Source organism: Pituophis catenifer, unplaced genomic scaffold (genome assembly GCF_029215685.1).
Source record: "Pituophis catenifer annectens isolate HBS135680 unplaced genomic scaffold, rPitCat1.0.hap2 SCAF_11, whole genome shotgun sequence".
Lineage (NCBI taxonomy): Eukaryota > Metazoa > Chordata > Lepidosauria > Squamata > Colubridae > Pituophis > Pituophis catenifer.
Genome location: NW_027256891.1, coordinates 14,512,222 through 14,527,540, shown reverse-complemented (window position 1 = coordinate 14,527,540; position 15,319 = coordinate 14,512,222). Strand labels below are relative to the sequence as shown.

Below are 15,319 nucleotides of genomic sequence, written 5' to 3'. Positions count from 1 at the left end.
TGAAGTTACAACGGGACTGAAAAAAAGTGACTTACAAGCGTATTTCACACTTAACGACTGTTGCAGCATCCCCGTAGTGGTCAAAGTTTAGACACTAGGCAACTGACTCACATTTATGACGGTGGCAATGTCCTCAGGGTCATGTGACCCCCTTTTGCGATCTCCTGACAGGCCGAACCCAAACCCAGATTCACTTAACAGCCATGTTTCTAACTTAACAACGGCAGGGATTCCCTTAACAAATGTGGCAAGAATATTATATTATCATTAGTGTATTAGGTATTAACTTAAAGTGTTGGAAGATGCTTGGGACCAGTGATGTCATATCTATGTCCGATGTTTTTAATTTTGAATTACTAATAAAAAACTTCAAAAAAAACACCCAAATGTGGCAAAAAATTGTGGTTGTAAGTGCCACAATTTGTATATGTGTTTAACATGTACAAGATAATTAAATCCATCTCCTGGTCCAGGGATCTCTTGACTTTTTTTTGGGGGGGGGGGGAGGGGGGGTTGGAATATTCTTTAACACCCAATCAGATCAGATACTCAGATGCCTCTGGAGGAGTAATTCCGCTGAAGTTCCTCTTAATACAGTAGATGGTTAAGAAAGCCAGCATGGCATAACGTTTGGGAGCATTCACACAACACATTAAGCCAAATAACCACGTTGAGCTGTAAACCATGTTTGATAACTTAGTGTAGTTTGTAGTGAAGCCCTCCATGCAGTGGTGAAATTTAAATTTTTTTACTACTGGTTCGGTGAACGTGGCTTGGTGGGCGTGGCAGGGAAAGGATACTACAAAATCCCCATTCCCTCCCCACTCCAGGGGAAGGATACTGCAAAATCCCCATTCCCACCCCACTCCAGGGGAAGGATACTGCAAAACCCCCATTCCCTCCCCACTCCAGGGGAAGGATACTGCAAAATCCCCATTCCCACCCCACTCCAGGTGAAGGGTACTGCAAAACCCCCATTCCCTCCCCACTCCAGGGGAAGGATACTGCAAAATCCCCATTCCCACCCCACTCCAGGTGAAGGGTACTGCAAAATCCCCATTCCCACCCCACTCCAGGGGAAGGATACTGCAAAATCCTCATTCCCCACTCCAGAGGAAGGATACTGCAAAATCCCCATTCCCTCCCCACTCTGGGGCCAGCCAGAGGTGGTATTTGCTGGTTCTCCGAACTACTCAAAATTTCCGCTGCCGGTTCTCCAGAACCTGTCAGAACCTGCTGGATTTCACCCCTGCCTCCATGCCTTGCTCCTTCAGTTAAGCAAAACATTGTGTAGCACCAATCAGGTCATCACTGGACTGGAATAAACATGAACCAGGGCTATATATCCCATCCTACTTGAAGGGTTATTATCTTTTAATAGATATATTATTAAATAATAATTATATATTATATATTATTAAATAAATAATAATAAAATAAATAATGAATTAATATTTAATAGATATACAGGTAGTTCTCACAGTTGAGTCCAGAAGTTACGTTGCTAAGTGAGGCATTTGTTAAGTGAGCTTTGCCCCATTGTATGACCTTTCCTGCCACCCTTGTTAAGTGAATCACTGCAGTTGTTAAGTTAGTAACACGGTTATTAAGTGAATCTGGCTTCCCCATTGCATTTGCTTGTCAGAAGGTTGCAAAAGGTTGATCACATGACTCCGGGACTCTGCAACCGTCATAAATACGAGTCAGTTGCCAAGCGTCTGAATTTTGATCGCGTGACGCATCACTTGAAGGGTGTGTGTTTTTTGTTTTATTTTTATGTTTTTTTTTATGTATGATGTACATTTAATTTCGTTGTAGGAGATGCAGTGACAATAAGGTAACTCCATGGCTTAGGACCTGGTTATCTACGGGACCGCCTGCTACCACCAATAGCCTCCCACCGGCCAGTTCGCTCCCATAGAGAGGGGCTCCTCCGGGTGCCGTCGGCCAAACAATGTCGACTGGCGGCCCCTAGGGGGAGAGCCTTCTCTATGGGGGCACCTACGATCTGGAACGAGCTCCCCCCGGAGATCCGGAGGATCCCGGATCTGCACACCTTCCGTCGCGCGCATAAGACTTTCCTATTCCATCAAGCTGGCCTGGCCTAAATCTTCTCCCCTTTTTAAATGTAAATTTTTTAAATTTTTTAAATGTAAATTTTAATTTGTTTTAAATTATGGGGTATTTTTAAATTCAGCCAAATTACTTAATTCATTTTAATTCATTTTAAATTTTTTGTATTTATGTGTTTTATCTCGTGGCTGTTCACTGCCCTGAGTCCTTCGGGAGAAGGGCGGTATAGAAATTTAATAAAATAAATAAATAAATAAATAAATAAATAAATAAATAAATAAATAAACTAACCTGAGGATGCTGCAACCGTCATAAGCGTGAAAAATGGCCACAAGTCATTTTTTTTCAGTGCTGTTGTCTTCAAACGGTCACTAAATGAACTGTTGCAAGCCGAGGACTACCTACCTTGAAAGCATCTGATAAAGAAGCATTTGAATTGTTTTTATTGCCTTCTTCCCAAATGTTCTGATCCAAGAGACGCTCCGGGCTTGTCAACCTCTCTCCCCGGCACCAGACGCGACAAGCCCGAAGCTCTTGTAACATTCATGTTTTAATTAAAGAAAACAACCCGTTAGAGGCAGTTATTTTCTGCGGAAGAGTAATGAAGATTTATTTTAGGGAGTGACCTTCACTGGATTAGCTCTAGCAGTAATCAGTAGAATTAATAGAATAATCAAATTATATACAAACTCATAAATCACGGGGAACGGGCGCTGTCAGAAGTTTGGCTATTAATGGGCCCCATTGTTGTGCAGTTGTATTAGAAATTGCAGTGGCTGATTTTTTTTTCCCTTTGTTTTTTTTTTTTGCCATGATAGAAACTGAAATGGCATTTGAAGGCTAGGGAGGAGGGGGAGAGCAGGGAGAGCAGAGAGGCGACTAGCAGGGCAAAAATTTTCACAACTGTTAATTTAGCTGTAATGTGGTTTGATGTCAGCAGGGCAGGGTTGAAGCGGAGTGCAGAGCAGGCGTGATCTTTCAGCAGAGGCGGGATTATTGGCCGAGACAGTGGCCAATTAATTAGAAGAATATCAGTTTAAATGTCTATTTAGGGTTAATAGTAATCAGAAGTACTTTGTGCTTGGGCCCCAGCCAAATCAAGCCTCTGAGTTTAGTCTGTTTTAAATAAAGGAGGGGAGGGGGAGAAATAACATGGATATGATAATGGGTTTGGTTGTCACAATAGATTTCAACTTTTCTGGATTTTTTTAAAAACCAGTATAAAGGTAAAGGTTCCCCTCGCACATATGTGCTAGTCGTTCCCGACTCTAGGGGGCGGTGCTCATCTCCATTTCAAAGCCGAAGAGCCAGCGCTGTCCGAAGACATCTCCGTGGTCATGTGGCCGGCATGACTCAACGCCAAAGGCGCACAGAACGCTCTTACCTTCCCACCAAAGGTGGTCCCTATTTTTCTATTTGCATTTTTTATGTGCTTTCGAACTGCTAGGTTGGCAGAAGCTGGGACAGGTAACGGGAGCTCACCCCGTTAGGTGACACTAGGGATTCGAACCGCTGAACTGCCGACCTTTCTGATCAACAAGCTCAGCGTCTTAGCCACTGAGCCACCGCGTCCCTCGAACCAGGATATTAATGCCATATTTCAGTTCCTACCTGTTTTTTATATTTCCTGATGGAGGTGATGTACAGGCAGTCCTCGACTTGTGAGCCCAAGATTTCTGTTGCTAAGTGAGACATTTCTTAAGTGAGTTTCGCGCCATTTTATGTCCCAAGGGCACGTGATCCCCTCTTGCGACCTTCTGAGAAGCAAAGTCAATGCGGAAGCCAGATTCACTTAACAGCCATACGTTACTAACTGATCATACAGGCAGTCACTTTAACAACTGTGGCAAGGAAGGTCATAAAACGGGGCAAAACTCACTAACAAATGTCTCACTTAACAACAGAAAATTTGAGCTCGATTGGGGTCGTAAGTCGAGGACTACCTGGATTCAGGTGACACTATTTGGGGGCACAGATAAACCTCCAAATGGCCTCAAACGACACTCAGAAAGAGCGCTAACGACCAGATGACCGCAAGGAATATAAATCCTTCCATCGTCTACCATTCAATCAGAAGCGAAGAAGCTTCTTGGATGAGAAGCGAAACGTCTTCGAGGAACAAAGTCCAGTTGCCTTTTGACAAAAGCACCTTTGGGATTCTAGTGTGTGCTTTTGGTGTGTGCATAATGTTCTTCCATGGGTGGCATTCGCCACGTTCATTCATCCATTCCATCCTACATTCAGAACTAAGGTGTGAGATAAACTTTCGGAATGGAGATTGTCGACTTCATAGTTTTTTCCCCCCCAGTTGTTCTCTTCTCTAGCAGCCTTACTGGTCTGGGGATTCTGGAAGTTGAGGTCCATCACATTTAGGCTTCACGAAGTCGAGGAAAGCTGGTTTGTAAAACATGAGTAATTGATGAACATCGGAGCTTGGTTTCCTGTCCTGGCTAAGTAGGCAAGAGAAGAAACTTTAGGACTTACTCTCACCGGCAAGCCAATCAGGAATAGAAATCGTTATGATTTTCCAAACTCTTTTGATACTTTATCCTCCAAGTATGAAAATAATCCTGGCGGCTCAGCTTTTCGACTTGTTGATTCAGCTGGATGTGACAGGAAGAAAAAAAGAAAAGAAAAAGTAGTGATTTAACGGGGGGGGGGAATTACTAAGTCTTTTGCTGTCATTGTGAGTTGCTGCATGTTGCTCCTTGTTTTATTGTTTTCAGCAGACGTTTCTCTAACAAACACACATGTTTCGTTTCCTCTGCCGGATGGCCAAAAACTCTGCCTCCTATTATGGGAGAAGCAAATCTTGATTATTTCGCTTTTGGAAAGACATTTTTTTTTTTCGTATTTTATAAGACAAAAAGATCCAACCTTTTCATTCGGTGTTGCCTTCGGTCATATTTCCCTCTCTTTGTTTTTAAGCTGCTAAGTCACTCTGGTTTTGCATTTGGTGACCTTTCTTTTAATTGAGAGAGGGACCTTTATTGAAGGCACAAAGGCATTGTTCCAACATCTGCCGTATCATTTGTCACTTGATCTTGATTATTGTTCTCCAGCCAGGGATCTGGGGTGACAATCTCTAGTCGAAAGAGGCTATTTTAAGAGCAGGCCGGTAAGCCAGTGGATTTTGGCATTAGGAAACGAAACGGCAATGATGGCAGGAGGTGGAACCACCAGATTTTATTAACTGAAAGAACCATGGTGCTTTTTTACGTGAAGCCACTCGTAACCGTTACTGAAATACAGACATTTGCCCCTGCGTTCTGTTGATGTTTGTAACAAACCTCGAGGTGTTAGGACAGGGATCGGCAACCCGTGGCTCTGGAGCCGCATGTGGCTCTTTCATCCCTTTGCTGCAGCTCCTTGTCGCTGGTCAATTCCACAATTGATAGGGCTTTTGATTAGGACAAGTAGAGGAAAAAGGATGCCGCGCTAGGAGGAAACTATGGTGGGGGAACTGGACTTCCGGACACCAGAGGAAAAAGGACGCCGCGCTAGGAGGAAACTGTATGGTGGGGGAACCGGACTTCCGGTCGGCTCCAGAATTGAACGGGGGGCTTCCGGTTAGGACCTTTGTGGCTCTTCGAGTGTTTTAAGGTTGCCGACCCCTATGTTAGGACATCATCATGTAAACAATGCCATAACCGTTAACGATTTTTGGCACAAGTATGTAAGTCAAAGCCTTTGCCCCCTGAGGTCATGACACAAAATTTCATCATCTGCCCCATTTGCACCCACGTAAGTTCATGGATATCTCACACTAAGAGTAATCGGGGAGCTTTAGGCTTGGCTTCATGTGTGGTTTATAAACTGCCTTGCGTGGAATCCGATTTATCCAGTAAGCCATGTCTGAACTGGTCCATCAAATCAGAGACTTCAGAACTGCTGAAAAATGTGCAAGGCCAGGTTGTTAATGGACTACTGATATGTATGACTCTTTATTACTTTCTGAATCCTAGGCAACAACACTGGTTTCTAGGAAGTAACTAGCAGGTGATGATTGTCCTCTATAGCACCTTATGCTGAAGGCTTCTAGTTGAATGCATTAGTTCATACGGTCAAGTGTGATAGGGGCATAAGGTTTGATCCAGTTTGCTCTTCCTACATTTTTATTAAAAGCTTTCTAGCAGGGTGGATAAAAATCAATGATTTTTTTAAAAAAAATCAAAAAAATCAGATTTTTTTGATTTAAATCAGATTTTTTTGATTTTTATCGAATTTATTTTAATAAAAAACTTTGGGGGTAAAAATCGATCATAAGATAGTTTTCTATTTAAGATACATAAATAATTTAGTTTACTCAGCATGAAGTGGAGCTTAGTTATGGAGCATGAGGCTGTATATTCTGCAACACTGGGACTATCGGTGAGTCAACAGTGGGTCAAAGGAGTAGCAGAGATGACAGTTGCTCTTTAAAAATTATGGTTTAAATCGAGTTGATTTAAATCAAGCCTTTTTACTAGTGATTTAAATCATGATTTAAATTGTGATTTAAATCAACTCGATTTAAATCAAATCCACCCTGCTTTCTAGAGATACTTGGTAGCCCTTGTGTCAACGTTCCGACTGACGAACCCAATCAAAGCAAGCACGGTTGAGACGATCCAATCCTTTAATGCAAAACTTTAATGAGTACATCATGTCGGCAAAGATGAGGGCAAAACCAGATCTGACTATTTCCCGCGCAAACCCACATACTTAAAGTTCAAATATTCTCTCTTCCCCACCTCCCCCATTAGGCCAGGTCACATTGTCCAATGGAGACTTCTAGTATTGTTGTGAGAAAATCTTTCTCGGCTCTTTCTCATTTCTCTGCCGAAATGTCCTTGGTTCCCATGGCTGGCATCTTGATGTCTGGAGCTTCGTTCTATCTCCCCCTTCCCTCCCACCATAGTTTGTTGGCAAACTGAGAAGTGATAATAGTTGCAACAGCAAAAACGCCATTTGAAGCTTGACACCATGTTTGTTTTGTTGCTGTTACCACCTCCATGTAAAAGAGTCGTTTCAAGTGGGCTCTGATCATTGATCTAGTTCAGGGGTCGGCAACCTTAAACACAACAAGAGCCACAAAGGTCCTAACCGGAAGTCCCCCTTCAATTCTGGAGCTGACCGGAAGTCCGGTTCCCCCACCATAGAGTCTCCTCCTAGTGCGGCATCCTTTTTCCTCTACCTGAAAGCCCTATCAATTGTGGAGCCGACTGGCGACATGGAGCCACAGCATAGGGATGAAAGAGCCACATGTGGCTCCAGAGCTTCAGGTTGCTGACCCCTGCTCTAGTTAATGCTGACCATTGTTAACAACTCTGCTGGCAAACTCTTAAACTGATTAAGGTAAGAAGATAGAATTTGCCCCAGGAAGGAAATCTGAAATAATTCAAAGTTGACTCTTGATTATATTCACCATGATCTTCGGGGGAAAAACTTAATTTCAGCACTTCCCCAAGCCAAGTTATGAATGAAATATTTTTTGTGATTATACAGAGTTTTAATGATTACTTAGCCTTTATTTTTTCACTGCTTTTTAACCTCCCAAGAATTCAGATGGCATACGATTTGAGTTTTTGGAGATCGTCTACAAGTTTTTCTTACATAAACCTTGCCAGAGTTGGTTTATGTATTCTAGGAATCCTGTCTTCTAGGAATCCTGGCTTAAGAAATCATGATGTGAACAAACAAGGTTTGCTTGCAGGGCATTCCTCTTTCCTTGAGAGCATCCAATCAAACCATAACGGATAACTTCTTGTTATATACAAGTCCACAATTATTGTTAAATGGACCCAAATAGGTCAGGGTGGCAAGCCAGCTCTAAACTAAGATTGTTTGCTCAAATTCTACCTTGATTTCTCCTTACATGATATGCAACTGTGCCTAGGAGATTATTCCTAAAACATTTGTATTGAATGAACAATTTACTGGAGGTTGCAATGCTTCCAATTTCATGGATCGATTTAAATAAATCAAAGTGAACATTCTTGTTTTTAGGAAAAAAAAGTAAACCTGAAGCGCTCTAAACCTGATGCCTTGTTTTCTTGATTTCTGACATTCATTTAGGATGTGCGCAGTATTTGGTGGGATCTATTGCCTCCGGCACTCCATAAAGTGTCTTGTGTTAGACAAAGAACTTCAAAGGTAAGTCTTGAGCGAGGTAACCTTCTCCCTCGTTTATATAAACGCAACTACGAGATGAAAAATGCCAGGGTCTAATTTTTTTAAAAAAACGATTCTTCAAAGATCTTCCTTGGTATTAATAACACATCAACCTTGATTAAAAATAATTTGTGTATAGGTCCTCCAGAACTAGGAAAGTGGGTTTAGAATAAAGAAACTAAATTAATTTCCCTCTGATATTACTGCAGCCTCCTGATCATCCAAGCTTGGAAGACAGATCATTTCAGTTGCCGGGGGTCTGGTGATGAGTGATGTTAGTTTTCCTTGTGGCCTTACCTACTCTAATTGATTTTCATCAGATGACAACAAAGCCCTCTGTTATTGCATTTTTAAAAATGAAGCTCACCTAAAGATTCATCAGATTAATCTTTGCTGATAATGCATGTCACTCTAAGAGAAAAAGCTTTAATGAGTTTTTAGGTAGATTGTTGTCATAAACTACGCTGCCCTCTTAGCCTAGAATGAATTATTTTTCCACCAGGATTGGGCTTTTGAGCAACTTTTTTTGTTTTTTTTTGTAAAGTTGGAACCAAATCATCGGATGTTTGGGGGCCGCAAAATTTATGCCAATAGGATGGCGCAAAGCACAAAACATGACCCGCTTTGTTGTGGCCCGCCAGCAGAGCTGGCAGCAGATTCGGACAGTGAGGAGGTTGGGGAGGAATGTGGGCCAGTCCCGGAGTCTGGGGAAGGCTCGGACGAGGGCTCCAAGTCGGAGGCAGAGAGGGGGCCAAGGCCATCTGGTAGTTCTTTGCTGCCTCCGGAGTCTCCGGAGTCTGACATCAGCGAGGCAGACGAACAACGGGAGCCTGTTCCCAGTGTGCGCATGCGCAGAGCTGACAGAAGGCAGGAACAATTAAGAAAATAGGGTCGACTTGGGAGTAAGGCTTGGAGATGATTGGCCCTTTCCATAAGACATAAAAGAGAAGCGAAATGGGACGTGAGCTTTTGCAGGAAGCAATTAGTTCATCTGATCGGTAAAAGCTCTGGAAAAGGTCTGTTTGACTCTGTGCTAAGTTTGGCCTTGCCTTGCGTGTGGCAATTAGTTATCTGGCAGCATTCCAAGGGAGATAAGGTGGGTGTTTATAAATACTGTTTGACTGGGAATGACAATAATTCACAGCCGTATGAATTAAAGAGGTTTGCCGGGACTAAGTTTGTGCTGTATACTCTCTAAGGAAGCCTAGGTCAGAACAAGCTTGTTCAGTGTACTAAAGCATAGGGTGCTTAGGTTTAGCATGACATCTGCACTTAATTTTATCAACTAAATGTTGTGATATTGTAGAGTGCCTTAACCAGAATTCGGGTTACTTCAATATCATATGATAAACAAGAGTGGGAATGACTCAATGGCTAATTTACCTTTCTGGTTTCTAGGTATAGAACTAGGACAGGAGTCTTCAAACTTGGCAACTTTAAGACCTGTGGATTTCCACTCCCAGAATTCCTCAGCCAGCCGTTTCTGGAAGTCCACAAGTCTTAAAGTTCCCAAGCTTGGAGATCCCTGAATTAGGATAATGGAGTAGCTTCAGATGGAGCTCCGTTCGTGTGACTCCCATCTGTGTTTTGTTGCTTCCCATGCAGAACTGAGACCAGAAGGGTAGGGGATGTAGCCTTCCTCTACCCCGGGGGTCGGCAACCTTAAACACTCAAAGGGTCATTTGGACCCGTTTCCCACAGAAAAGAAAACACCAGGAGTCACAAAACCCTTTTGACATCTAAAATGAAGATAACACTGCACATATCGTTTTTTACCTTTATGCTATGTATAAAAAAACTATAATGTGTTGCATTTATGAAATCAATGAACTGCTACAGAGAAAACAAATTTTTATTTCTGCATGCAACAAACACATTTTGAACTCCGAAAAAAAAGATGGGTCAAAAAGCTCAATAAATCACGTGCCGGCGGGTGTCGCACATTGGTGGTTGTGACGCATATTTTGAGTGACGGAGCTGCAGCAGAGGGATGAAAGAGCCACATGCGGCGCCAGAGGCGCAGGTTGTAGACCCCTGCTCTACCCTATACATAGCAGCTCCAACTCATCAAAATGCTACCCTTGTTAACCAAAATCAGAAACATAAAACCGCATCCTGGAAATTCTTACCAAATTGTCACTGAACAAAAAAAATGGACGGGACATTAGCTGATTCAAAAAGTGTATTTGGATGTGGTTGGCCATGCCATGTACCACAGCATCGGTGAGTTATTGCTATATCTTGTAGATACCCTGTTTCCCCCAAAATAAGACATCCCCTGAATAATAAGCCCAATCGGGCTTTTGAGCGCATGGCAATAAGACCAAGTGCTTATTTCAGGGTTCAAAAAAATATAAGACAAGGTCTTATTTTCAGGGAAACACTGTAGATAGATAGATAGATAGATAGATAGATAGATAGATAGATAGATAGATAGATAGATAGAATGGATAGATAGATAAATTAGATAGATAGATGATGATAGATTAGATGATAGAGTAGATGATACCCTGTTTCTCCCAAAATAAAGAGATCCCCTGAATAATAAGACCAATTGGGCTTTTGAGCGCATGGCAATAAGGCCAAGCGCTTATTTCAGGGTTCAAAAAAAAAATAAAAATAAGACAGGGTCTTATTTTCAGGGAAACATGGTATTTAGTGGGCAACCCTCTGGATTTTGTTGAACTACAGTTCCCAACTGCCCCATCCAGCATGGTAGGGAGCTGCTAATAGTCATTCAGCAACATCTGGAGGGCCACCAAATGTGGAGTGCACCACATCCACGTATCTTTCAAGTGAAGACAGTTACATAGGCATGCTATTATTAAGACAGGCAGATTAATTAATCCGTTCGTTGCTTATATATTTGACTACCCATTATCTACCCTATAGAATAGGGTTCTATAGGTAAGGACCCGGTGGCTCAGTGGCTAAGACTGAGCTTGTCGATCGAAAGGTTGGCAGTTCAGCGTTTCGAATCCCTAGTGCCGCGTAACGGGATGAACTCCCGTGACTTGTCCCAGCTTCTGCCAAACTAGCAGTTCGAAAGCACGTAAAAAATGCAAGTAGAAAAAATAGGGACTGCCTTTGGTGGGAAGGGAACAGCGTTCCGTGCGCCTTTGGCGTTTAGTCATGTCGGCCACATGACCACGGAGATGTCTTCGGACAGCGCTGGCTCTTCGGCTTTGAAACGGAGATGAGCACCATCCCCTAGGGTCGTGAACGACTAGCACATATATTGCAAGGGGAACCTTTACTTTTACCTATAGCTAATTGATGAAAAACTAGGTATCTCGGTCCACATTGTTGTCGTAAAGATAAATGTAATGCTGAGTTTAAAATGCATTTTTTTCCTGTTGCTTTGTTGAACAATTACATTTGGAATGCAATCCAATCTCTGCATCTGTGGGAGAAGGTGGCTGTTGTAGAGTTTTTAAAAGGGTGTGTGTGGAATGATTAAGAAGCTAAGGTAATTCTGTTTCAATGAAATGTAAAATTTGGGGAAACTCAGCTTAGGAAAAAAGAGTAACTAAGGGAGGATATAATATAGGCGTATAAAATTATACACGCTCCATTACATCACCAAAATCTGGGATAATACAATTAAGTTGAGCGGAGGATTCAGAAAAGATAGGCCCAAGAGCTTCCTCCTACGCAATATAGTCAACATGTTAAATTTGGTACCACCAGAGCCGGACTGAGTTCATGTATTATGCAAATACAATGTTTTGCTTAACCATAACTATCTAATAGTTAATAACATTAAGAAACTAAGATCATAGCATCCAGCCCTCTCAATTCCTGACAAATAGATGGGGAAGAAATGGAGGTAGAGACAGATTTTATTTTCCTGGGCTCCAAGATCACCGCAGATGGGGACTGTAGCCAAGAAATTAAAAGACGCTTGCTCCTGGGGAGGAAAGCTATGGCATCGCATGGCCCTCCCAAGCTCCGTTTTCACTGGCAGAGGCACTGTGAGCCGATCCTTCGCTGTTTCCAGGGTGGCCCCGTGGGCCAGATCTCAGCACCCCGCAGGCCGGATCCGGCCCCCAGCTCTTGTGTTTGACACCCCTGCCATAAGTGGTCTGAGTCCAACCCTTCCTGAATTCCACTGATTCTTTTTCTAGCGCCAATTCCTCTATTATAGGCATGAGCAATACCTTAACTAGAACTTAACATGTGGTCCCGATTCTTCCTGCCTGGCACTAATTTACCCAAGCAGAAGGGAAGTTGCATCTGGTCCACAGAGCTTCATGCTCTGGATGATACAAATGTCCCGTCTTCGTATCATGCAGCTTTCTATTTGGCAGGTCTCCTGGTCCTAAGGAATGGTTGAACCAAATGATGGAATTGGATTAATAAACTTGGCTATCACCACACTTAACATTTGTCCTTCCAAAACTACATTCTCAATTATTGCAGATAAGACTTGTGTGGTCCAGAAGTGTGGGTATCTGCATTTATATCTTAAAATAATATCAAGGGGAAGGAAAGGGGGAATAAAGTGTTTACATCTATAAAGGTAAAGGTTCCCCTTGCACATATGTGCTAGTCATTCCTGACTCTAGGGGGTTGCTCATCTCCGTTTCTAAGCCGAGGAGCCAGCAGTGTCCGAAGACGTCTCTGTGGTCATGTGGCCGGCATGACTAAATGCCAAAGGCACACGGAATGCTGTTACCTTCCCACCAAAGGTGGTCCCTATTTTTCTACTTGCATTTTTACGTGCTTTCGAACTGCTAGGTTGGCAGAAGCTGGGACAAGTAACCGAAGCTCACCCCATTATGCGGCACTCGGGATTCGAACTGCTGACCTTTCGATCAACAAGCTCAGCGTCTTAGCCACTGAGCCACCGCGTTCCTAAATTACATCTATAGTCAGTCCTAATTAAACCAAGAATTGTATTTCTGCTAATGCAGCCAAAAGCCAATCCAATTTGTTGCCTGTTTGGAATTTTTTAAAATTTATTTTTGCCTTTAGGGTGCTGAATATTGCATTTCCTTCCTGGTTATAGTTTCCTTTTCCCCTTTTAATTTAAAAGGGGAAAAGGAAAGGGGTACATAGCTATTGTTTATGGAGTTTCATTTCCACGAGATTTAAAATGTTTCAATTTGTGTTTGTGGGTTTTGTGATCTACATTTAAAAAAACCATCATCCCTGTTTTGCTTCAAGCCCAATTTTGAGCGTGTTTCCAAAGAAGCCGCCGGCCTCCAAGCGAAATGACAAATGTAAATTTTATCTTTTCACAATAATAATTAAAAAATATAGCAAACACTGTAATTTACATATCTTTCCTGAATTATTGCTTGCTAGCTTTGTCAGTGCTGGTAAGTCCATTTCAAGGATGTCGCCCTTAGTCCATTAGTTTGGATAATGAGCCCTATAAAGTACATTTATAACTGGTGGCACTTGGCAAGGAGATGGATTCTAATTTTCATCCTTTTATCTAGACACATTGAAGAAGGTCAATGGAGGTTCTGTATGATTCATTGTCTGAACAGATATCAGATGACAGAGAGACCTGATAATGTCATTGTATAAGTAGCTTCCTTATTTGAGCCTGGCACTTGAAAGAATTCTTCTGCTGATCCTTTTTTTTTTTTTTTTTTTAAAGTAAAGATCGGTTTTAAGAGGAATGTTGAGTTCTTTTTCTCTGCTTGTGAACAAATTTCTGGCATTAGCCATTGTTGAATGATGAAGCAAGAATATATATATATATATATATATATATATATATATATATATATATATATATATATATATATATATATATATTATACACACACCGTATTTTTCAGACTATAAGATACTCCGAGGTATAAGACGCACCTAGCTTTTGGGGAGGAAAAATCTGCCTCTGCCTCCCAGCAATTTGCCTCCTTGCAGCAAACAGCAAACAGCGTGGTCAGCTTCAGCACAGCCTGATTTAGCACGAGCAGCTGATTGTCGGTTGGATCGGCCTCCCGGAATACAGCCTATCAGCTGTTCCAGGCTGCAGGGATGGCTACCGCCCATCGCCACTGTCACCGCCCATTGCTGCTGCTGCCTCCGCGCACCCCATTTTCGGCCCATTCCAGGAGGCAGGGATCGCCACCGCTGCTGCCGATCCCCGCCGCCTGGAATGGACTTTCAGCTGAGTACTTCATTTGTTTTTCTGCAGCTAAATTTATCTAAAACATGGTTTGCGTGATTTTGATGAAAAATTCTAACCATGGTTTACAAACCATGATTTCTATACCTAGAAGCTAGAAAGGCTGGCTGAGGAATTCTGGGATTCAAAAGTTTGGAGATCCCCGTCCTAGTTCTATACCTAGAAACCAGAAAGGTAAATTAGCCATTGATCCATTCCCTGTCTTCTTTATTATATGATATTTAAGTAACCCGAATTCTGGTTAAGGCACTTTATAATATCACAACATTTAGTTGATAAAATTAAGTGCAGATGTCATGCTAAACCTAACCACCCCCTATCCTTTAGTACCCTGAACAAGCTGGTCATGTTTTGTGCTTTGCGCCATCCTACTGGTATAAATTTTGCAACCCCCAAACATCAGTTGATTTGGTTCCAACTTTTAAAAAAAAGTTGCTCAAAAGCCCGATACTGGTGGAAAAATAATTCATTCTAGGCTAAGAGGGCAGCATAGTTTATGACAACAATCTACTGTATTTTTCGGAGTATAAGACACACCTACCTTTTTTGGTGAGGAAAAGAAGAAAAAGAAATCTCCCTCTGCCTCTGAGCAATTTTGCCTCGTTGCGGCAAACAGCCTGCTTTACTTTCAGTTTCGTTTTCAGCATAGCTTGATTAGCACAAGGGGAAAAAAAAATATCTGCTCTTTGCAGCCAGCAGCAGAGCCTGTGCAAAACAGCTGAGAGCAAATCAGCTGAGAGTCGGGAGACCGATCTAATCAACTTGTGCTAATTAGCCTGTGCTGAAGCTGAAAGGAGCTGTTTTTTCTTGCTGTTTGCTTGCAAGGAGCTAACTGCTGCGAGGCAGAGGCCAAAGGGTGGGGGCCAGTGGATGGGCGGGGCTACATTCGGTGTATAAGACACACCTAAATTTTCACTCCCTTTTAGGGGGGGAAAAGGTGTGTCT

At 42.3% G+C, this 15,319-nt stretch overlaps 1 protein-coding gene across 1 annotated transcript in view; it reads left to right on the top strand.

The window, feature by feature from the left end:
* CHM (CHM Rab escort protein) overlaps nt 1–15,319 on the top strand; it is an 89,076-nt gene that overhangs the window by 55,239 nt on the left and 18,518 nt on the right. The window contains exon 9 of the mRNA XM_070952129.1: nt 8,131–8,208. Coding sequence (XP_070808230.1) covers nt 8,131–8,208 — 78 coding nt within the window. The remainder of the gene's footprint in view (nt 1–8,130; nt 8,209–15,319) is intronic.